Source organism: Drosophila albomicans, chromosome 2R (genome assembly GCF_009650485.2).
Source record: "Drosophila albomicans strain 15112-1751.03 chromosome 2R, ASM965048v2, whole genome shotgun sequence".
NCBI lineage: Eukaryota > Metazoa > Arthropoda > Insecta > Diptera > Drosophilidae > Drosophila > Drosophila albomicans.
This window is the reverse complement of record NC_047631.2, coordinates 18,466,922-18,489,544: the sequence shown is the minus strand read 5'-3', so window position 1 is coordinate 18,489,544 and position 22,623 is coordinate 18,466,922. Positions and strand designations below refer to the sequence as shown.

The window sequence follows — 22,623 nt, the reverse complement described above, 5'->3', positions numbered from 1 at the left end:
ATTCAATAAAAATGTTTTGCTGAAGATTTGTTAAATACTTTTCGAAAACAAATTCAGGAGGGGAATAAAAGAGTCTGTCACTGCAATATGATTTTGTGCCTTACTTTAAAAATTTAATATATAACTAATAGCAAACAGGAATGAATATCACTGAAAGCTTATTTGAAACCTTTTTGTTTTGTGCCACTGTGCATGCTAAACCAAAGCCTAGAAGTTTCGTGGCTCTGAATCGCAGCTTGATAACAATATCTGTCATAGAACTCCAAAAATATTTATAAATATAAAAAAAATATGTGAACGGAAACCAAGATTATGATTATATTTTAGTCCGTCGAGATTCGAGACACGGAAGTCGTCCAAATTTGGAATGCGGAAATATTGAGTGGACTATCAGACACCAAAAAAAATGAGTAATTTATGAATGGACTCGTAGACAATTAATAGTAACAGAATACAATGTATTTCGATATGTCCGGACAATGTTGCTGATGAAAATTTGTTGAATGAATTTGCCAGACTGCACTTGCAACTGCCACTGCATCGCACACCATTAAAACATACAGATGCATATCATGTGTCCTGGGGTTGCATCTAAATTTGTTCGACTTGTTAAAAAATTGAAAATCAAAGTAAACATTCACATGTGTTCTTTAGGGGGCAATTAAACCGAAATAGCCGATGTACACACAGAATATATATACATATATACTAAGTATAACATAGTATGTAGTTAGAATCGAGAAAGGACCCTCAGTTAGGGAGATCGGTAACGACATGTGTTCATCAGGCTCTGCTCATTAGGGGCGTTAAATGATCTTGACGGCAACTTTAATTTCAATTTCAACTTGCCGCAGAGCGAGGGTCTTGGAGTCCCTCTTTCAACACATATAACATTGCAATCTGCAGACACGTGCAGCGCATGTCGATCGCAGAGAGAGTGAGAAAGGGAGAGGAGCCAAAAAGAAAGAGAGGCGAAGAGAACCAGTTGGAGAGATAGAGAGTGAAACCTTGGTTACAAGAGGCGCAAACAGCAAAGTCAGTCTTTTGTGTGGACTGTGAGAAGCCGGTTGCAAAGGATCAATCGCATCGATCAGTGATCGCGAAACGCGAATCGCGAATGAAATAAATAAATACATTGTAAATAATTCAAACTGCCTAAAACCCTTTATCCAGCTTTGCGGCTGATTAGAGACGCAGCGAGAGAACGCAAAACGGAAGCTAAAAACTCGCTGATCATGCCACTATCGCCACTGTTGCTGCTTTGACGTCGACAGCGACCGCAGCAGAGACAGCAACAGCCAAGCAGCGACGACGCCTTGTGGCTGCGACTGGAACAGAATTAGAGCGATCGAGTCTGGTGCAGATCAGTTGCTGGCGTGCGCTCTAACCCTGCGGGTGTGTGGTGATCGTGATTGTTGATCCGTTGATCGTGCAAGGATATCGAGCACAATTCTTAAATTCTGCCCCCCGTTAATATTTCTTGTTGTCGTCGTCCTTGTTGGCAATGCGCAAGCGCAAAGTGCAAACAAATGTTCGAGTTCATTGTGATAAGTGTGCCAAATAATTAAAACTCAAGTGAGAAACATTTCAAGTGGCAAAGAGTGAACATTCCACATACCCAATATATACTATATACATACCATACAAACACATTTACATATATATATATATAGTCTACACATTTGTGTGTTGTTTGTCCAAGAAATTCGTGAAGGAGGAGCGCCAAACGCTGTCGATTAATACAAATCAGCAGCGAAATGGATTTATCGAGGCGGTTGCGGTAAGCATCTGACAAATATGTATCCCACAGATACAATTGACAGTCACCAGCAGCATCACGACGAGGACCGTCGTGTTTGGCATGAAATTGATTCCTTTTGTGTTCCCCACAAATTACAGTGTCAATGCGAATTTTAATTTCATTTGAACTACATGTGCAAACACTTGACTTGGCTCCTGCCTGGCTGCCTGACTGCCTCACTGACTGCAGCTACTGAATATCCTGCTACTCACATGTCTCTCTATCTCTCTCTCTTTCTATCTATCTCTGTGTGTGTGTGTGTGTGAGTGAGTGGAGGGGAATGTCCTGTGTGTGCGCTCTGAGTGAGCAACAGGCAGCAGTCGCTTCGTTATTGACACTGCGCGACTGCTATTATCCTGGCCAACATTTTGTTTGCATGCCAAATTACATTGCCCACTTAATTGAAGTTTGTTAATGAAAATGGCAACAAATTTTCAAAGCATCCTTTTTGTGCCAGCGCAGCCCTGATTGCTGCCAATTTCCGAACCAAACAAATTGCAAAATATATATTCATTGAAAAATGCGACAAAGTTCTTTGCCATATAATTAGATGAAAAATCAGTTTAGGAGAAGTTCTTTATATTCACTCTTTATCTTTATTCATTTTCTTTCGTGGAAAGTACTAAAACTTTTATGATACCATTTTTATTAAAATATATTTTATAAGTGAAATAAAGTCAAGGATTTTTATAGGCATTCCTTGGGAATGTAATGATTTGAAATATTGCATACTCGGAATGTCGATCAAAGTTCTTTTGCTTCATATTGAAATTTCCGGTTAAAAAAATGCCGCTGCCTTTTGCCTGTTACCTGTATCGCCAGCCGTTTTGTTTTACCGCTGCTTTTGTTAGCTTTCGAAATATGCGCATGTGTGTGTGAGTGTGTGTGTGTGTGCGAACACCAAAATCAAATCAAAATTTCGTATTGAAATGTAAATATTTATCCCCAAGAGTTGCGTCTAAATTGTGTGCCCGGCGTAGGTGAAGTGCGTGCGCTTTGAAGTGCCACAAGGTAAAAGAAAAAATTGAAATGCTGAAAAACTGAAGTGAAACAGGCAACGCAAGCAGCAAGCAGTTCAAAGTTGACGGCAACTCTGATGCCCTGCCATCGTTGATAGATCTTGAAGAAGCTGTAGCTATAGCTATACAGCTGTACACGCACAGCAACTGGACATATCTTTGCTGTGATCTGAAGCGTTGGCATTAGCCAGCCATCAAACCATCAGTTGACCGCAGTGCTGTGTGTGCGTTTTATTTTTGGCTAAAGTCATAAAGTTGGCCGACAACATAAATGCCTATGAAACTCGTTCCCTTGGCCAGACTCAGACTCATGACCAACTGTTAGTTAGCGCATCCATACATTCGTCAAGTATTTTAAAGTTTTTCGCGAAAAACTCTGCCCACTTGAAAGAGAGAAAAATGAGAAAAACTGAAAACTGTTTTATACGTTGACAACGACATGCAGCATCGGCCACCATCGAGGCTGTTTGTTGTTTTGGTTGCTTTTTGTTGGCCGCTTTGTTCTGCGGAATTGCGTCAGAATGTGGCCAACACATGACCCGTTTAGCGCTGTCTTTTGGCCAGAAAGGCGCGAACATTGATGACACGTGTCCGTTGGCTGTAGATTGAATCAAAATTCGCGCGAATATATAATCCAAATAAATCCCCAAGAGATATATATTCTTGAGAATAGATAATTACTCAATCTTTTCAAGTGTTTGAATTTATCTATTTTCAATTGGCTTGGCAAAGGGAAACAAACAATTCGGCTGGCCGAATTCATTTACAATGGGCCGGGTCAATAGACAGTGTCGCTTAACAATAACATTTACAATACGTCGCTTAGTTTAATGGCACAAACTAAACATTTTAAAGCACTTGTTGCACACGTGTGTGTACCGTGTGTGTGTGTGTGTGTGTTGTGTGGTCATTAAGTTGGTCATAACACTTGTTGAGCGAAACTTTGTGACTTGCGATGTCTTTGAACTTGACTCAGATTTTTCATGATTTGAAGAGCAACGTTTTTTAACTTGTTTAGACACACACAGTATACAAATCAATATGTGGATTACTCATTCAAGTTAATTGCCAAAAATAAAGTCTTACACAATACGGACACCGATATCTCTTCGATTTTTATAATCATATCTGCAAATTGTTTGTTATGCTTTGGCTATAATTTTTCCAACGAAAACGAAAAAGTACTAAATTTCCATCCGCAAGTTGAAGAGCAGAAGCAGAAAAATCAGCATGAATAGTGGCTAAATTGTTTATTAAGTGTTTGTGTGCGTTTAGCTAAGTATAAACAATAAATTCCCCCAAAAATTGATGCCATGAAAATGATACAAACACGCACTCAAAGTTGCCATCAAGAAGCAGCAGCAGAAGCAGCTAGAGTCATGCACACAAGAAGCACGAGGCAAACATAAACACTGCGCTTGCATAATTGAGCCTCGAAATAAATAGTTTAAATAAACGCTGATCTAATACGGTTGTTGCTGGCTGATACTTTCGCGAAAAAGACGGCAATACAACGCCGGAAATGTGCTTCAGATGTGGCAGAAATATTCCCTGAAATTTGATGTTGCACGCATGCAGTCGGTGTGTGTGTGTGCTAAATGAATTTATCGAATGATGCGGCAAATGAGCAACAAATTAAATGCAAGTCGAGCACAAGGCTTAGACAAACGACTCCTCTTGTTGCTACAGTTGCTATATCCATGTTGCTTCCATGGCTCAATTGCAGACCAAGTTCATGGAGCAGACATTCTGCATTGGCAACATGTGTGTGCCTTGAGTTTGTTGTCCCCCCAACAAAGTGCCAAATGGCAGTTAATGATTGCAGAAGAAAGATCTGCAAAAAGAGATCTTATTCCCATGACTTTATGCATTATGCTTAATTAACAAAGGCTGCCGACGTCGTCGCATTTAATTATTCCTCCATAGTGCTGCGTTAAATCAAAATGTTGGCCCCCTGTTGCAAATATGTTAATATTTAGTCTAAATGCGGCATCTGTGAATCTTTAGCTGTATCTGTCTCTGTCTCTGGCTCTGTGTCTGTCTGTGTGCTGAATGTACATAATTATATCGATAGGCATGCGAACAAGAGGTCGACGCTCGCTGCAACGCGGAAGATAAAAAGGATGCCCCAAAACAAAACGCACAAAATACGCCGTCGCCAAATTGCAGAGGCCGAAACAAGCCGCAAAACCAAAACAAGACACAAAAGAGAAAAAACTCAAAAAATGAAGAAAAAAAAAAGATTGCTTGACGGCAAAAATATCCAAAATTTCTGCAAAGCAAACGAGTGACAGAGCAGACAGCAGCGGGCAGCAGAGAGAGGGGAGCGGGGAGCGGGTAGCGGAGTGAATGAGATGCGTCACATGCAGCAGCAGTAAATTCTGCCTAAAAAGCTTTGCAACAGCAACAAGTGAAACAGAGAGCGGACGAGGCAAAAACCATAAAAATGTTTTGACTTGCGGCTAAAGACGCGAGTTGCCTCGCTGCTCTCTGCTCGCCGCATGTTGCCAGTTGCTGCTGCTGTTGCTGTTGAATGTTGCAGACGTGACTCAAATACCGAAAGGCCGAACAGAAGCCCAAATTGAAATCAAAAAAAGGGACCTAAAGAACTTAACGACAATATGCAGCCATCAAGTAAGAAGAGCAGCTTGTTGCAACGCTTTTCACCGTTACTCATTCATCGAAACTGAGTTGCATGCAACAGTTAATAGAATTTGCTAAGAGATGCGCGCCGCGCACTGCCATCAAACTGCTAAGAATAACAATTGAAATTCCGCCTGATAATTGCGTAATAAATCAGTGTCTGCTCTACATTTTGGCTCGTCAGTTAGTTATAGTTGAAATCAAGCAGAAACAGTTCGCAATTCATCTTCAAATTCTGGTGATTACTGTAAATAATACGCAAACTGCTGTGCGTCATGATCTCAAGGATAAAGAATTTCAATTTCGAGCAGTTTACTAATTATGTACGTGATTGCATAATAAATATTGTTATGTTTACTCTTTCCATAGTTGTTAAGTATGCACAAATTAAGCATACGCATAGTTGCCACACTTTATGTTACGTGAAGTTCTGCAAAATTGTTTCCAAAGATATTTTAAAGTTGGCTAAAATAATACTACACAAATATAATGCACACAATTTGGCGGCAGATGCGTTTCTTGAATTTTATGCTTATATTTTGTTTGTTTGTTTAACGTATAAAAATAGCGCACAGAGCGAACATTTTTTTATCGTGTGTTTCTTTATTAATGCTAAGTATCTAATTTATTAGCTAAAAAGTAATGTAAATATCTATAAAAATTCTGCAGGTAATTATGTGTTGAAATCTGCCAGGGCATCCTGTTGATCTATTTTCAGAACTTGCTTGTAGTGTTTATTTTAGCGAAGTGACTCGAGTGCAAAGTTCGGAAAGCAAAAGTTTTAGAATTCCTTGCTATTAGTTATGAGTACTCAGCGTAGTAAGAGTATGAGTACGAGTACGAGTACTCACACTCGCACTCGAATTCATATTGGTACAACTTCGAGGCACTTGAGTGAGCTTGTTGCAAATCTTGTACCAAATGAGTTGGGCAAATAGAAATTTGCCAATGTTTGCCTTTGGCTTTGTGAATGTGGATGTGGGAGGTGGAGGAAAAGGAGGGGAAGGGAGACGAGTGGCAGGCATTATGATGCCTCTAATTAGCTTCACTCCACCATGCCCAGCCACTTCGATGCTGTTGTGGCGTCTGAGACGCATATAATGCTCTTGAAGTGGTCGCCCGGCCGATGCAACATTTGCCATAAAATTTTGTTTACAAGTGTTTGTTGTTGTTGTTGTGTTGTTGTTATTGCCAAGTCAAACATTTGGCTCGCACTCTGAGAGCTGCTGTCAGCCAGTGAAATTTATGGGTCAGTAAGTTGTTGCACTTCGCTTGTGGAGTGAAAAGCAGCCTCACTCTCTTCCATCTTCATCTTCATCTTCATCTTCCATCTCCATCATGCTGTCAATCTTTGACTGTGCTTAACTGTGCATTCTGTTTGCTCATTTGCTTTGCTCGTTGGCTCAAACGCGTGACAAATATTTCATTAGGCATTTATGCAAACTTTGTTGCTGCTGTTGCTGATGCAGCACCTTTTAGCCCCAAAAAGCTGCAACTTTGTTGGGTCCTCGACTGTTGCATAACCCTATAGGGGGCAGGGTTTAACGCTCAATAAACAAATGCGTACGTTTGTGATTGTGTTATAATGTTTATTATTTTCACTACTCAATTAAGTTTAATTAATTTTGAAATTGATAATTGCTAGGAATATGCCGTTGCTGGTTCCGAGTGCCAGGCAAAATGACATCCAGACAGGCAGAGAGTCGACAGTTGAGCTCTTTGTGTGTGCGTTGCTTTATGTAAATGCAATTAAAATTTCAACAATGCAAACATTTACATCCGTTTGCAACAAATGTCGATGCGTCGCTCTCTGCCAGCTTCCTCCGAGAAGAGGCATCCTCTCGATGGCAGCAACAGCAGCAGCATTTACCTGGCCACACCTCAGCCACAATTTGGCGTTTCGCATTAGTCTGTGTTTGTCTTGCGATAATTGTATGACTATGTAATTGTATTTGCACGTAACTCTGTCTGTCTGTGTGTGTGTGTGTGTTTGGCATATGCAACCCATGAAATGGCAACAGATCCTTTCCTCTAATGAGGCTAAGCCCAAGGATGCATATAATTGTTGCCGAATGCCGTTTTGGGGCACACTACTGAGTGTCTTGGTTGCAGGCCACAGTCTAATGAGGCTGATTAAACTACACTTTACAACAAGATAATGCATTGATGAAGTAAGCAGTTGCAGAGTGGCAACTGCTATATCAACTGCATTGCGTTGAAATCAGTGGCACTTCCATTGAACCATATAAAAATGCCAACATTTTTCTCAATCTGCAAGTGAGTTGAGGGCAGTTGGGGGTCAAATGATTGCAGCTGACAACAGTCAACAGTGAAGAGGGAACAGGGAACAGGGACGGGGGCATTCCATCTTCATCAAAGGCAGCCCGGAGTTGCAGCTGAGGCATAGCATCTGCATGGTGTACGCACCAATGTTGCATGCCGCACTTTTCGATTTGCTTTCAGTGCATTCTTATACACTTTTTAATAGAACAGAACACTGCGGCTGCCTGACCCTGTTGCCCCGAAACGCGGCGCAACTACTTTGGGTTAATCAAGTGGCATGGGAAACAGCAAAAAGTGAAGATGCCTTACCCTCTCTCTTTTACTCTTTTCTCTTGTGTAGCCTAAGTGGGGGCGTTTGCTTGCCACGACCTCGTCGATGAGTCATGTGTGGCAATGTATAAACAAATCAACCGCCTTCTACTCATACTCGCACTCGTCGTTGTACTATATTTTAGTTTGCCTATCTGCCTTCTATCTTCAGGTGTGGATTCTGCCTTCGATTTATATTGCTTTTGGCCAGGTTGCGAGTGTGTGTGCTTATTGTTTAGATTTCCTTCAACTTGCCACATACTTATTTCTGTTAGTTTTGAGTTTTGTTTAACATAGAATTTAAATGTAATTTGTTTTTGGTCTTGAGCTCGATGGGGCTAAGTGCAGGCACTTGTGGAGTAAGTGCTGTTGTTATACTTGTTATCGTTGCTCTTGTTGTTGCTGTGGCTGCTGTTATTGTTGTTGTTGCGCCTCATTAGCAGACGCGTTATTTATGATGGCCATTGCAACAACAAACTGCACTTGTTGCCACTTCCCAGAGTCTCAGAACACAAGTGTGAGAGCATCCATCCATAGGATGTGAAGTAAATTCCGAACAAACATCCCCTTCTCAATCACAGACAAAAACAAAATAAAAGAGTACTCCGACCCAGTTTCGACAAACTCCAAAAATATATATATTCTCGTACTTAGCAAATAGAACATGCATTAGCATTGTCAGTTGTTGAGAGATGTGTAAAATTAAGAGTCAGAAAATAAGATGTATGCAGTACATAATTGACTCATTTTGATTGTAATGAGACAGAGAAGTGCAGCTAAAAATATCAATTTGAACATTTTAGTGTTAAATAATTGTTTTGGAGCAGCTCAAATTGTTTGCTTAAAATAATTCAGCTATTTTCGTATTAGCCTGAATTTGATTTTCTAGCAATCAATTTTCTTTAATCTGAAATATAAACAAACTAACATAATATAGCACCCTTCAAAGATTTCTATGAAATTGAATTTTTATGCTCGACGGACTCTCTGATTTATTTATATTCTTTTTAGTTTAATTTCCTGATTTGCAAATTACTCATTTATAATTAAAATTAATATTAGCAAATGAATCTTATGTTAATTATGATAAATTATTGAAATGTTTATCAGATCTTAAACAAATAAGAATTTCTTATTCCCCATAACTAACAGAATATTGACAGCAATTTGATAAATTTGGCAAATTTAAGGAGGAGTTTCGTCATTTATGCATGCCAGCTTATCCAAAGCAACTCACTTTTCCCATTGTTTGGCGGAGTTGCTGTAACCAAAGCGGATCTCAAACAATGCAGTCCATTGTTTTGATTGTTTAAATGGAATCCTTTCTTTTCGGTTTAGCTGGAACTGTTAATTGAACCAGAACTGAAGCATCGCGTGGAAAGCTGTTTGGGGCCATGATCTTGGCCATTAGTGCAGTGGGCAGTGGGTTGCCCCAGATTGCCGACCATAATCCAATTGGGAGCATCTACAACAAAGGCGTTTCTCTGCTTTGGTAAACATATTAACCTGCACATTATTGTGTTATGCGTTATCTGATGTTTCTGGTATTGTTGGAAAGTTTCCTCTGAATTTCGAGCATTTCCGCTGTTTGTTTGACATTCATGTGGCGATGGAGGCGTCGGTCGTTGTGGCCACCAGTTTTGACGATTGTGTGCGGCAACTGTTTATGTTTGTTGTCACGTGGCATCCGCCGCCATATGTGGCAACTACTGGTAATCCACACACACACACGCGCACACTCCCTACATATGTTTCTGTCTTTAGCATTTTTTGGGAATATTTCACGTGGTGCAAATTTTTGCGTAATCAGCAGTATAAAAGCAAAATGAAAGCAAAATGGAATCAAATGCAATCTCAGCATATTTTGGTTGAACTATCCAATTAATAGCGCGTCGCTGTTGTCGCCTTGGTCCAAAGTCCTGGTTGGGGATGCCACAGAGTTGCGGGTCCTGCTGCTGGTGTATCCTGTTTGCGTGACGCAATGGCTAAGGAGGCGTCTGAGCGACGCCGCCTCGAGCTCAAGGCAACCCCGACTCAATGGACTGTAAAATGTGTGCCTCGATGTTGTTATTGTTGTTGTTGTTATTGTTGTTGTCGGTGTTCTGGCGTTGTCATTGCGCACTTGCCAAAGCAATAGGTGTCCTGGCATTGGTTTCAAAAGGGAAATGCGCTCAAATTGCATTAAAATGCCAACACAGAAGCATAAAAATTATGGCCACACTTGGCGTGCCTCCTGGCCCTGTCATAAGCAGCACGCCCTGCTGTGCCCTACAGTCAACATCCGCATCAGCATCACCATCAGAGTCGCAATCGGAGTCGTAGTCGTAGTCGAAGTCAGTCGAAGGCGTCCAAGTGTAACAAAACGCAAGCTCCTTGCACGCAGCGTCAAAAATTAAATTGGCAAGCCACCAACAATGAGAACAGATCCTTGGATGGTTCGGAGACAGGACTGGGGAGATGGCGTTGCTTGCAACATTGAACGCTTTTGACATATTCACGCAAGTTGTCCTCGGCTCTCTCGCTGCTCTGGTGGCTGCTCTGGTGACTGCGGCTGCGACTGCGGCGTCGCCTTGTCTGCGGCATAATCATATATTCTCTGCTGGCGGGTACTTATTATTTGCTTGTTCTTCTATTTTGTCCTTTTTCTTCTGTGCTTTTCATTTTTGTTTTTTTTTTTAGTTTATTTTTGGCAAATCGGCAGGAAGCACTGCTAAATTATGTCTTGTTTATGTGGCATTGCATATTTATGACCAAGGCGGCGGCGCACAATAAAAATTTTCTTAGCAAGAGCAATTGCAAAAATTTGAGTTGACCAAGTTCCATTGAGCGAGCTCCCACACTCACCATGCTCTGGACGATGCAAAAAAACAAGTTCAATGTTTGTTTGCTTTGACCACACAGAGCACAAAAAAAAAAAAAAAAACAAAAACAAGTTCATGCTGCCATTGTTGTCGTTGTGGCCAATGTTGCTGTTGTTGCGAAGCCCTAGAAAAGTTTATTTGTTCACCTTTAGCTGAACGTGGCATGCCTCTTTTGAGAAAGTCGTTGACAAGTGACTGACTCCACATTCCTCTCCTGCTTGCTACAATCGCCTGTTGAGTGGACTTTTAATGAGTCTGTGTGGCCGGCGAAGCATGCGGCAAAGTAAACAAATATTTGCAACAAGTCAACACGTGACGCGACGTGTCGTGACGCGCTTTATGACTTTGCTTCATGAATGGCAGACTCGTCTTGTGAATTGCAAATTGTGACAGCTTGAGCAACAATTTAATTAAATTCTGTCCATTTGGTTTTGATTTTTTGCAGCTCAACTGCCTTGGTAGCATTCATTGTCCTAATTGGCATACAGAACACAGAAAGTAGATTCGTAAGTATATTCATTCTATTTGACTAATCTAAGACTATAGCTTACGCGATTGCTCTGCCACAGCCTGGACTACGCGCTAAAAGACAGTATGGTGCACAATTGTATTTGCCCGGTAGCTATGTGACGCCCGGTGGCGAGGGTGATGATCCCAACGAGTGGACAGCCTGGAGCTCCAGCTCCGACTGCTCCCGCACCTGTGGTGGCGGTGTCTCCTACCAGACGCGCGAGTGCCTACGACGAGAGTGAGTTGCAAATAAATTATACATTCATAGATGTGTATTCATTGGACATTCATTCATTTATGTAGCTACAATGGCGAAGCTATGTGCAGCGGTGGCAGTCGTCGTTACTATTCGTGTAACACGCAGGATTGCCCCGAGGAGGAGGCTGACTTTAGGTCGCAGCAATGCTCACGCTTCAATGACAAAAAATTCGATGGTGTCCTCTACGAGTGGGTGCCCTACACTAATGCAGCCAATCCCTGTGAGCTAAACTGCATGCCGCGTGGCGAACGCTTCTACTATCGCCAGAAGGAGAAGGTCGTCGATGGCACACGGTGTAATGACAAGGACTTGGATGTCTGTGTGAATGGAGAGTGCCTGTCCGTCGGCTGTGACATGATGCTGGGAAGCAACGCCAAGGAAGACAAATGTCGAAAGTGCGGCGGTGATGGTAGCACTTGCAAGACCATTGACAACAACTACAGCTCCGGTGATCTCGCTGCGGGTTACAATGATTTGCTGCTCATACCTCAAGGAGCAACGAATATACGCATTCAGGAATCGACGCCATCCAATAATTATTTGGCCTGTCGCAATCAGACGGGACACTATTATCTGAACGGTAACTGGCGCATTGATTTCCCGCGTCCCATGTTCTATGCGAGCGCTTGGTGGAATTATCAACGTAAACCGATGGGATTTGCTGCTCCTGATCAGTTGACTTGTAGTGGTCCCATTTCTGAGAGTATCTACATTGTTATGCTCGTACAGGACAAGAACGTAAGCGTGGACTATGAGTATAGTATTCCTGAATCATTGAGCCACAGTCAACCCGATTCGCATACATGGACACATCGTGAGTTTGGGCCATGCAGTGCACAATGCGGTGGTGGCACACAGTCACGTCAGGTTAGCTGTCACAATCGCATTAACTTGCAAGAAGTTGATGCTGCTCTTTGTGAAGCAGAGTCTAAGCCAGCCGAGAGTCAAGTTTGCGGCACGGAGCCTTGTGCTCCCCACTGGGTAGAGGGCGAATGGTCAAAGTGCTCAAAGGGCTGTGGTTCGGATGGCTTCCAAAATCGCACTGTCACCTGTGAACGTATTTCTTCTGATGGGTATATAAATTTATTGCGTTTTATTTAGTTTCAAAATATAATGATATTTAATTGAATAGTACTCATACGTCGGAAGATGATGCCGTCTGTCTGAAGGAAGTCGGCAACAAGCCGGCAACGGCTCAGGAGTGCAATCGTGATGTCAAGAATTGTCCAAAATATCATTTGGGTCCCTGGAAGCCATGCGATAAGTTGTGTGGTGAGGGTAAGGAAACCAGAAAGGTTACATGCTTCATCAAAGAAAATGGACGCAAGCGAGTTTTGCCTGATGAGGATTGTGTGGAAGATAAGCCCGAAGAGGAGAGACCTTGCCTGCTAACACCCTGTGAGGGCGTCGATTGGATCGTATCCCAGTGGAGTGGAGTAAGTGATAAAAATGTTCTGTTTAAGCAATGATTTAATTGCGCTGCATTTTCAGTGCGAAGCTTGCGGTCAGGATACTGAAACTCGAACTGCTATTTGTGGCTCTAAGAATGGAAAGGTCTATCCAGAGAAGTTCTGTGGATCCAAAGCTCCAGAGCTATCGAGATCGTGTACTTCATCGAAGTGTGACTCTCAATGGTTCACATCTGAATGGAGCAAGTGCTCAGCCGCGTGTGGAAAAGGTGCTCAGTCCCGTATTGTCATGTGTGGAGTTTTTGATGGCAAAGGTATTAAGACGGTTGACAATTCTAAGTGTGATGCAGCTACGAAGCCTGAAGCGAAGCAGGAATGCGAAGGCGAGGCGAAGGAATGTCCTGGACAATGGTTCACGGGTCCGTTCGGTCATTGTAGCAAGCCTTGCGGTGGCGGTGAACGCGTTCGTGAGGTATTGTGCCTATCCAACGGCACCAAGTCCGCCAATTGTGATGAATTGAAGGTCCAATCGATTTCCGAAAAATGTAATACTCAGGCATGCACCAAGGATCAAGTTCTACCAGTCAGTAGTACTGATAAACCCATTGAGGATGATGAGGAAGAATGTGCTGATGATGAATTCGAGTTAATCTCAAGTGATGTAATAGATGAAACCAAGGTCACTGAATCTGTTGATCTTGATGATGTTACCGATACGATGGCTTCGCTTTCAACTGACGATTTGATGTTGAGTGATAGTCCATATACGTCTTCAGGAGACTCCTCTGATACAACAGAAAGCACCGTTGAAGGTTCAGGCTCAGAATCTACTTCAGAGAGCAGTATTTCGACTGAAGGCAGTGGAGATGAAGAATCCAGTTCAAGCTCTACAGATGTATCAGGATCAACAGAAGCTTCAAGCTCCACAGATGTTTCTGGTTCGACTGAAGTGTCAGGATCAACTGATGCTTCAAGCTCAACAGATGCTTCAAGCTCTACTGACGCTTCCAGCTCTACTGACGCTTCCAGCTCTACTGACGCTTCCAGCTCTACTGACGCTTCCAGCTCTACTGACGCTTCCAGCTCTACTGACGCTTCCAGCTCGACAGAATCTTCCATTTCAACTGAAATATCAGGTTCTACGGAGGCCTCAGCTTCAACAGACGCATCCAGCTCAACAGACGCATCTAGCTCAACAGACGCATCCAGCTCAACAGACGCATCTAGTTCAACAGACGCATCCAGCTCAACAGACGTCTCCGGTGCTACTGAAGGATCAGCCTCGACTGAGGTTTCAGGATCAACAGAAGTCTCTGGTTCAACGGAAGTGTCAGGTTCTACCGAAGCGCAAGGTTCAACCGATGCATCTACCGATACATCAGGATCCACTGAAGTTGCAGGATCAACTGAAGAGTCAAGCTCGACTGCAGAGTCAGGCTCAACAGATGTTTCAGGATCCACTGACGATTCTACAGACACAACAGTTTCTGGATCAACGGATTCAAGCGATTCAACGTCCGATTCATCAACTTCCACTGATAGCGCGAGCAGTAGTCAATCAGAATCATCGACAGAATCAACAGAAACGACTGTTTCATCATCAACAGAAAGCACCCCTGAAACTTCATCAGAATCAACCGAATCAACAGTTTCCTCATCCACTGATTCCACAACTGAAAGTTCGACAGATACTTCAAGAAAGTCGTCCGAAGGAACAAGTGGGGTCACTGAAACAACTGATGGCTTATCAGATAGCACCGAAAAAGAAGGATCTTCCGAAAGTACACCTTTGGAAGGTTCAACCGATGCATCGTCAAATGGATCAACTGAAAGCTCTACTGTCGGATCGTCTGACATCACCACCGAGAGCTCAACAGATGGTTCCTCTGATGGTTCTTCTGATGGCTCCACCGATGGTTCGACTGATGGCTCAACCGATGGCTCAACCGATGGTTCAACCGATGGCTCAGAATCGACAGAATCGACGATCACACAAGGCTCTGAATCTACTGACAGTACCTCCGAAGGGGCAAGCACCGGCTCAACTCTTGAAGGTAGCACTGAGGATGGCAGCTCCAGCTCGTCGGATAGTTCTGGCTCTACTGACGTCTCTGAAACAACTGAGTCTGCTGGATCAACTGATTCTTCCGTATCGACAGATTCTATCTCCACAGTCTCTCCCGATACCACGGGATCTACCGAAGTTACCTCGTCTGTCTCTGACATCTCTTCAATTAGCGATTCGACTTCAACAACTGAAAGTGGACCTACAACCGAAAGCGGAGCTACGACCGAAAGTGGGGCTTCTACGGAAAGTGGCGCCACTACTGAAAGTGGAGCTACTTCCGAAAGTGGAGCTACTACCGAGAGTGGTGGTACCACTGAGACAACCGAAAGTGGACCTACTTCTGAATCAACATCAGAAGGTTCCACTGACAGTTCCCTGTCAACCGAGGAAGAAACCACCAACGATATCTGGAGTTCTACAGATTCAAGTTCTTCACATACTTGGGAGACTACGCTTACACCTGATAAGGAGTCATTACGTAAATGTAAGTCCAAGAAGAAGAATTGTGACAAGTCAGAGTTTGGTTGCTGTCCCGATGGTAAAACAACAGCTAAGGGTCCATTCGATGAAGGTTGTCCTATTGCGAAAACTTGCGCTGACACCGAATTTGGATGTTGTTCGGATGGAGTTTCTCCAGCCGAAGGCAAAAAGAACAAAGGATGTCCCAAATCCGCTTGTGCGGAGACACTTTTCGGTTGTTGCCCAGACAAATATACTGCAGCTGAGGGCGAAGATGATGAGGGTTGCCCAGAGCCAACAACACTGCCACCAACAACGACAACAGAAGCAACAGAAGGTGAAACCACAACAGAATTTGATGGTTCAGGTTCTGGTGACACTTCAATCTCAACAGAAGCCGATACCGCTGTTACGTCCTGCGCCTTTACAGAGTTCTCTTGCTGTCCAGATGGTAAAACTCCTGCCAAGGGTGAAAACTTTGCAGGCTGCGATGAGCCAGAAAGTCGCCAGGGTTGTGAAAAATCACAATACGGTTGCTGTCCTGATCGTCGTACACCTGCAGCAGGTCCTAATGGTCAAGGATGTGCCGCTTGCACAGCCGAACCCTTCGGTTGCTGCCCGGACAACGAAACTCCTGCTCATGGTCCTCAATACGAGGGTTGCTGCATTAATTCACGATTTGGTTGCTGTCCCGACAACATTCGCCCTGCTTATGGCGAGAACTTCGAGGGTTGTGAGTGCGAACGTTCGCCCTATGGTTGTTGCCCTGACCAGAAGACCTCAGCGCGAGGCCCTCAACTGGAGGGATGTCAATGCGAAACCACACCGAACGGTTGTTGTCCCGACAAGATTACTGCTGCTCAAGGACCCAAGTTCGAGGGTTGCCCATGCGAGACAATGCAATTCGGTTGCTGCCCCGATGGTCTTTCCTTTGCTCGAGGACCACATAACCAGGGATGTCATTGCGCCCAGTCCGAGTTCAAATGCTGCGAGGATGGCAAGACGCCAGCAAAGGGACCCAACTTTGAGGGATGCACCTGCGTTGAGACTCAGTTCGGTTGTTGTCCAGATGGTATTACCAAGGCGCTGGATGATAAATTCGGAGGCTGTGAGAATGTTCAAGAGCCTCCTCAAAAGGCTTGCGGCCTGCCCAAGGAGCAAGGTAGCTGCGGCAACTTTAGCGTCAAGTACTACTTTGATACTTCCTACGGAGGCTGTGCTCGATTCTGGTATGGAGGTTGTGAAGGCAATGGCAATAGATTTGAGACCGAAGCTGAATGCAAGGAGTCCTGCCAGGAATATACCGGACAACATGTGTGTCTGTTGCCGAAGAGCTCTGGCCCCTGCCAGGTGTTCTCCAAGAAGTGGTACTTCGATTCGGATCGCAATCGCTGCGAAGAATTCCAATACGGAGGATGCTATGGTACAAACAATCGTTTCGATACCCTCGAGGAATGTCAAGGCACTTGTGCGATCAGCGAAACTCTGCGTAAGTCCACCACGAAATAGAAATAATATGTTACATATAAATAACTATGAATTCTCGTTGTAGCACCTTGTGAGCAGCCTGAAGAGAGCGGACCCTGCAACGGAAACTTTGAACGTTGGTTCTATGACAACCAGACCGATGTTTGTCGTCCCTTCCGCTATGGCGGCTGCAAGGGCAATAAAAACAACTATCCTACCGAACATGCCTGCAGCTACAGCTGTCGCCAACCAGGAGTGCTTAAAGGTTTGAGATTGAATTCATTTCTGTTGGCTTCAATGGTTGATTGGGCTTGTATTATCAATGTTTTTTTTTGCTTGGGTTCTACTTTAAGTTTTACTTGCATTTTTTTGGTTATGGTATGCTCAATTTCCTTTATTTCGCTTGGCTTTTGTTTTTGCATGATTGTTTGTTACTTGCAATATCCTACACCTCCCGTCCACACAAACCTCCTGCATGTCAAATACTTGTACCCGTACTCGTGTCACACATCCAGAGCAATGCTCATTGCCTAAACAAACCGGTGATTGCAGCGAGAAGCATGCCAGATGGCATTTCTCGGAAACAGAGAAGCGTTGCTTGCCTTTCTACTACACGGGTTGCGATGGCAACAAGAACAGTTTTCCCACATTGGAATCATGCGAGACTCATTGTCCCCGGCAAGTTGGTAAGCTTTAAATGTTGTTGCGTCTGCTTTTGATGTGCGCAAAATGAACATCCCAAAGAGTAAGCTATGCTAACATTGTTTAATTATATTGCCTATTAGCCAAGGACATTTGCGATATTCCCGCTGATGTCGGTGAGTGTGCCAACTACGAATTTGCCTGGTACTACGATACCAAGGAGACAGCCTGTCGTCAATTCTATTATGGTGGTTGTGGCGGTAATGAGAATCGCTTTGCCACCGAAGAAGCTTGTTTGGCCCGCTGTGAGAAGAAACCTGAGCCACCAACGCCGGCGCCAGCGCCAGCAGAGAGCAGTGTGGATGTCTGTGATCAGGCAGAGGATCGCGGCGAATGTGACCGTTATACTCTTAAATGGATATTTGATAAATCGAGTGGTGTCTGTCGTCAGTTCTATTATGGCGGCTGTGGCGGCAATGGTAATCGTTTCGAAACCGAATCTGATTGTCAGCAACGTTGTGTACCACGAGAACCGGAAGTGCAACCAGAACATCGTCCACAAGAACCTAAAGCTCAGCCCTCGGGCAACTTATGTGAACAACCAGCCGCTGTGGGTGATTGTGACCAGTATGTACTCAAGTGGAACTATAACTCAACAGCGGGTCAATGCCAGCAGTTCTATTATGGCGGCTGTGGCGGCAACGACAATCGCTTTGAGACGGAACAAGAATGCGCTGAACGTTGTACTGCTAGCGTAGAGGAAGAACCACGTCCCGATGATAACACGATCAAGTGCTCTAGACCCTTGGATGCTGGCAATTGCAATGATAACATTACACGCTGGTACTATAACCATCAGGAAGGACTTTGCGATGAGTTCGTCTACTCCGGCTGCGGTGGCAATGAGAACAACTATGCCACCGAAGAGGAGTGCGAGAATGAATGCAATGCTGTGCACGACACTTGCGCTCTTCCCCCGATACGTGGTCGCTGTAATGACATCTCACGTCGCTGGTACTTCGATGGACGCACCGGCGGCTGTCACGAATTCGAGTTCACCGGTTGCCGAGGCAATCGCAACAACTTCGTATCGGAAAGACTCTGCTTGGAGTACTGTCGTCGTGATCTGGTGCAACCAGAGCCGCAACCAGAGCCGCAACCAGAACCACAACCTCCAGTACGTTATGCGAACCTCACTAGTAAATATAATTATAAAATAAATGGTAATATCTTTGCAGACTTACTCGGTTTGCACACAAGCTCCAGAGGCTGGTGAATGCGACAATCATACGGCAGCTTGGTTCTACGATAGCGAGAGAATGGCTTGTACTGCCTTCAGTTATAGCGGCTGTGGTGGAAACGGTAATCGATTTGAGACCCGTGATCAGTGCGAGCGCCAGTGCGGCGAATTCAAGGGAGTTGGTAAGTAGAAATTTATAGAGTTGAGTTTTAGGCGTGTATTAATATGTTGTGTTAGACGTTTGCAATGAGCCGGTGACAACGGGACCCTGCACTCAATGGCAGACCCGTTACTACTTCAATGCCCAAAGCCAATCTTGTGAGCCCTTCACATATGGTGGCTGCGATGGTACTGGAAATCGTTTCAATGACCTCTATGAGTGCGAAACGGTTTGTTTGGCTGGCCGAGAGCCACAGCAAACGGGTGTGACCAAAGGTAACAAACAGTTGCTGACTGGAGCTGCGAGAGGCGTTACTTTAATTCTTTATTTTGTTTTTGATTTTGTGACGATGTAAGCAGATATCTGCCGACTGCCGGTGGTCATCGGTCGTTGCAACGGACCGGCAGTGCAGGAGCGTCGTTGGTTCTATAATGATGAGCAAGGCACCTGTGTGTCCTTTATTTACTCGGGTTGTTCGGGCAATCAAAACAATTTCCGTTCATTTGAAGCATGCACAAATCAATGCGGAAGTAAGACTGCCATTTCAACAAAAAAAATCAGCACACGAGCACTCTGCACTCATTTGATTAATTTACCACCTTTTAGGCACCTTATCTTGCACTTTTGCACCTTGTAGCTAGTTCACTCTTGCTTGTTAGTTTAAGCGTAGACATAGCATTCTTTACGCACTCTCACTTAGCTCAGCACGTAGCTAATTATAGTAGTCTAGGAACTATCTCGTTATTGTAAACTTCTAAATGTATTTGTAACTCTTCACAGATCCTGTCAACAATGAAGTTCCACAGGGCGTCCCAGAGAATCGCTGTGAACAATACGACAACGAATGCCGCGATAGGCGCTGCCCATATGGAGTGCGTCGTCAGCCAGCCGCATCGCAACCTGAATGCGAGGAATGCGTCTGTGAAAATCCTTGCGATGGCCACTCATGCCCCGAAACCCAGCAATGTACTATTGATGTGTCCAACAGCGGTGACCAGTTCGTGGCCATCTGCCGCGATATAAACAAGCCTGGAATCTGCCCACAACTGCAGGCGAATGCCAGCAACTGCAACCGCGAATGCTACACCGATGCCGACTGTCGCGGTGACAACAAGTGCTGCAGCGATGGCTGCGGATTCCTCTGTGTGCGTCCAGCACGTCCCACACAACGACCAAACACTCCAGCGCCAGCTGTCATCTATCCGGGTGAGGTCAAGGCTACATTGGACCACAAGGAACCTGAGGAACTCGACGTACAGACCTCGATTGGTGGTATTGCTGTGCTGCGCTGTTTTGCCGCTGGCAATCCGGCACCCAATATTACCTGGTCTCGAAAGGATGTGGTGGTATGTAGTGACCTATTTTTTTTTAATATACGTAGATTCAAGAACCAATTCAAGAGAACCAATTATTGAATTTGTATGCCAAGTATCTTATATTTTTATTATGAATCATTAATCAGTTTAATTGTTCGTTGTTTAAATGAATACTAATTATTATATGTGCTTTAATTGTATAATATTAATTTAAATATTTATTTTGTCTCCTCATCGCAGATTGATACCAACCAAGGCCGCTATGTGCTCACCTCTAACGGTGATTTGACCATCGTCCAGGTGCGCCAGACGGATGACGGCACCTATGTGTGCGTGGCCAGCAATGGACTCGGCGAGCCAGTGCGTCGCGAGGTTTCACTGCAAGTAACAGGTGCGTGCTTAGCTCTTAATTATTCACTATATTTCGTTTTGGTGTTGGCATTTTAACTAACTGCTTTTGTTCTTGCAATTGTGAATGTTGCTTGCTTTTTAACCCGTTTGCATGACAATTTTGGTGTTGGTTTTGCACATTGATGTTACTAGAACAACGAAATATTCCCGTCTACATCTATGGGGAGCCAAATGTCACACAAATTGTGCAATTTAATCACCCCGCGTTGATTCGCTGCCCGGCTGGCGGCTACCCGGCACCACATGTTGACTGGTGGCGCAATAACAAACGCATTGGCCTTGGCAGTGATCCTGGCCAGATGAATCCCGATTATTCGCTGTTCTTCCGCTCTATTCAGCTCACGGATCTTGGTGAATACAGCTGCGAGGCATACAATGAGGGACGCCCAGTCTCATTGCGTGTGACCCTCAAGGCAGTTGGTCCAGCTCGTGCTTTGAATAATGAGCAAGCCAAATACTTGCAATATGTTATTGACCCCGCTACCGCGCCAGTCACTCAAAGACCCACATATCCCTATAGACCACAACGTCCGGTCTATGTGCCACCTCCGGTAGTGGAAACACCAAGAGGTAAGTAGATTTTGCATGATTTAATTCTATTCTGGAATGGTTTGGTTTTGCCTGTTTGTATATGTGTGGTTTATTGAAGAAGAACGATTGTTAATATAGCGATTTATTTAACAGTTAATGCACAAACCGTGATTGGCCTCGATCCGCAAAACACCTATACTCCCGGCTCGACAATTGCCATTGGATGCTCCGTGCAGGGATATCCTACACCAAACGTAACCTGGGCCAAGGATAACACACCTCTTTACAACAGCGAGCGTGTGCAAATTATATGTAAGAAGAGTTTTTTTTTTTTTTTGGTGTGAAAAATCTGAAGAAATTATATTTTTTATTTCGTCAACAGCCACAGCGCATCGTCTGGTTATTAGCGACGTTAACGCCGAGGACTCTGGCATCTATAGCTGCACAGCCCGCAATGCGTTTAGCTACCATACTAGCCAAACAGAGGTTCACATCGAAAGTAAGAATTTAAGTTAAAAAAATCTGAAATTTTGCTGAAATTTAATGTATTTGCTTTCTTTCCTCTTAGCTGTCGTCCCAGTATCGCCGGACTGTATCGATAATCCGTACTTCGCCAACTGCAAGCTGATCGTACAAGGAAAGTACTGTGTTAACAAGTACTATGCCCAGTTCTGTTGTAGATCCTGCACATTGGCTGGCCAGATTGCGCAGGCTCATCCCAATGCGCTTTATTAATTCCATACTACAACACTACCAACTACCAAAACCTATCAAGCCAAGCATCTTTGTTTGATTTCTGCATTGAATTGAGTTTAAACCAGGAAAGAAGATGAGCAAGTTCACAAAGCCAGCAGAGAGACCAAAAAAAAAATAATAATACAATAAACAAAAAACCGCCAATTTCATAGCCAACAGATCAACAAAAAAACAAAAATAATATACAAAAACAAATAAAATAATATTTAATAATGATAAATAACGAACAGAGCTTACTTAGTATCCTATACGAATATTTCTTCCAGCACAAAAGAAAATAGTATTAGTATTTTATGTTTTTGTTCCTATTTATTTCTCGATTTAAATTCAATCCATAGAGACGAAAGTGGCTAAAAAACTTATTTTCATTTTATATATTTTTTTAGTGTTTTTTCTATACGATATTTGTGCAAACGAGTAAAGCAATTTAAGTTTTTAAAATATTTGTAAATAAATTAAAATTATATAATAAAGAGAGT

At 43.7% G+C, this 22,623-nt stretch overlaps 1 protein-coding gene across 5 annotated transcripts; it reads left to right on the top strand.

The window, feature by feature from the left end:
* Positions 1 to 1,354: 1,354 nt before the first annotated feature.
* Positions 1,355 to 22,623, top strand: LOC117576345 (papilin). 5 transcript variants are annotated; one of them, XM_034261020.2, is made up of 18 exons: positions 1,355 to 1,780; positions 11,362 to 11,422; positions 11,486 to 11,664; positions 11,730 to 12,758; positions 12,818 to 13,121; positions 13,177 to 17,110; positions 17,174 to 17,353; positions 17,604 to 17,774; positions 17,874 to 18,907; positions 18,969 to 19,152; positions 19,208 to 19,405; positions 19,490 to 19,660; positions 19,911 to 20,476; positions 20,687 to 20,837; positions 20,990 to 21,427; positions 21,542 to 21,700; positions 21,771 to 21,887; positions 21,957 to 22,623. In XM_034261020.2, the coding sequence occupies exons 1-18, from the start codon at positions 1,758 to 1,760 to the stop codon at positions 22,121 to 22,123; spliced, it is 9,066 nt and encodes a 3,021-aa protein (XP_034116911.2). In that variant the 5' UTR covers positions 1,355 to 1,757; the 3' UTR covers positions 22,124 to 22,623. The 5 variants fall into 5 exon arrangements, with proteins under 5 accessions (XP_034116911.2, XP_034116916.2, XP_034116920.2 ...); XM_034261025.2 differs by lacking the exon at positions 17,604 to 17,774; XM_034261029.2 differs by lacking the exon at positions 20,990 to 21,427 and having other exon boundaries at positions 21,957 to 22,622.

Bases quoted from the DNA above. Each gene is read 5' to 3' on its own strand.
- LOC117576345 (XM_034261020.2), top strand. From the start codon at position 1,758: ATGGATTTATCGAGGCGGTTGCG. The intron at 17,354-17,603 runs GTTTGAGATTGA...TCACACATCCAG, and splicing joins CCAACCAGGAGTGCTTAAAG to AGCAATGCTCATTGCCTAAA. The intron at 19,661-19,910 runs GTAAGACTGCCA...AACTCTTCACAG, and splicing joins ATGCACAAATCAATGCGGAA to ATCCTGTCAACAATGAAGTT.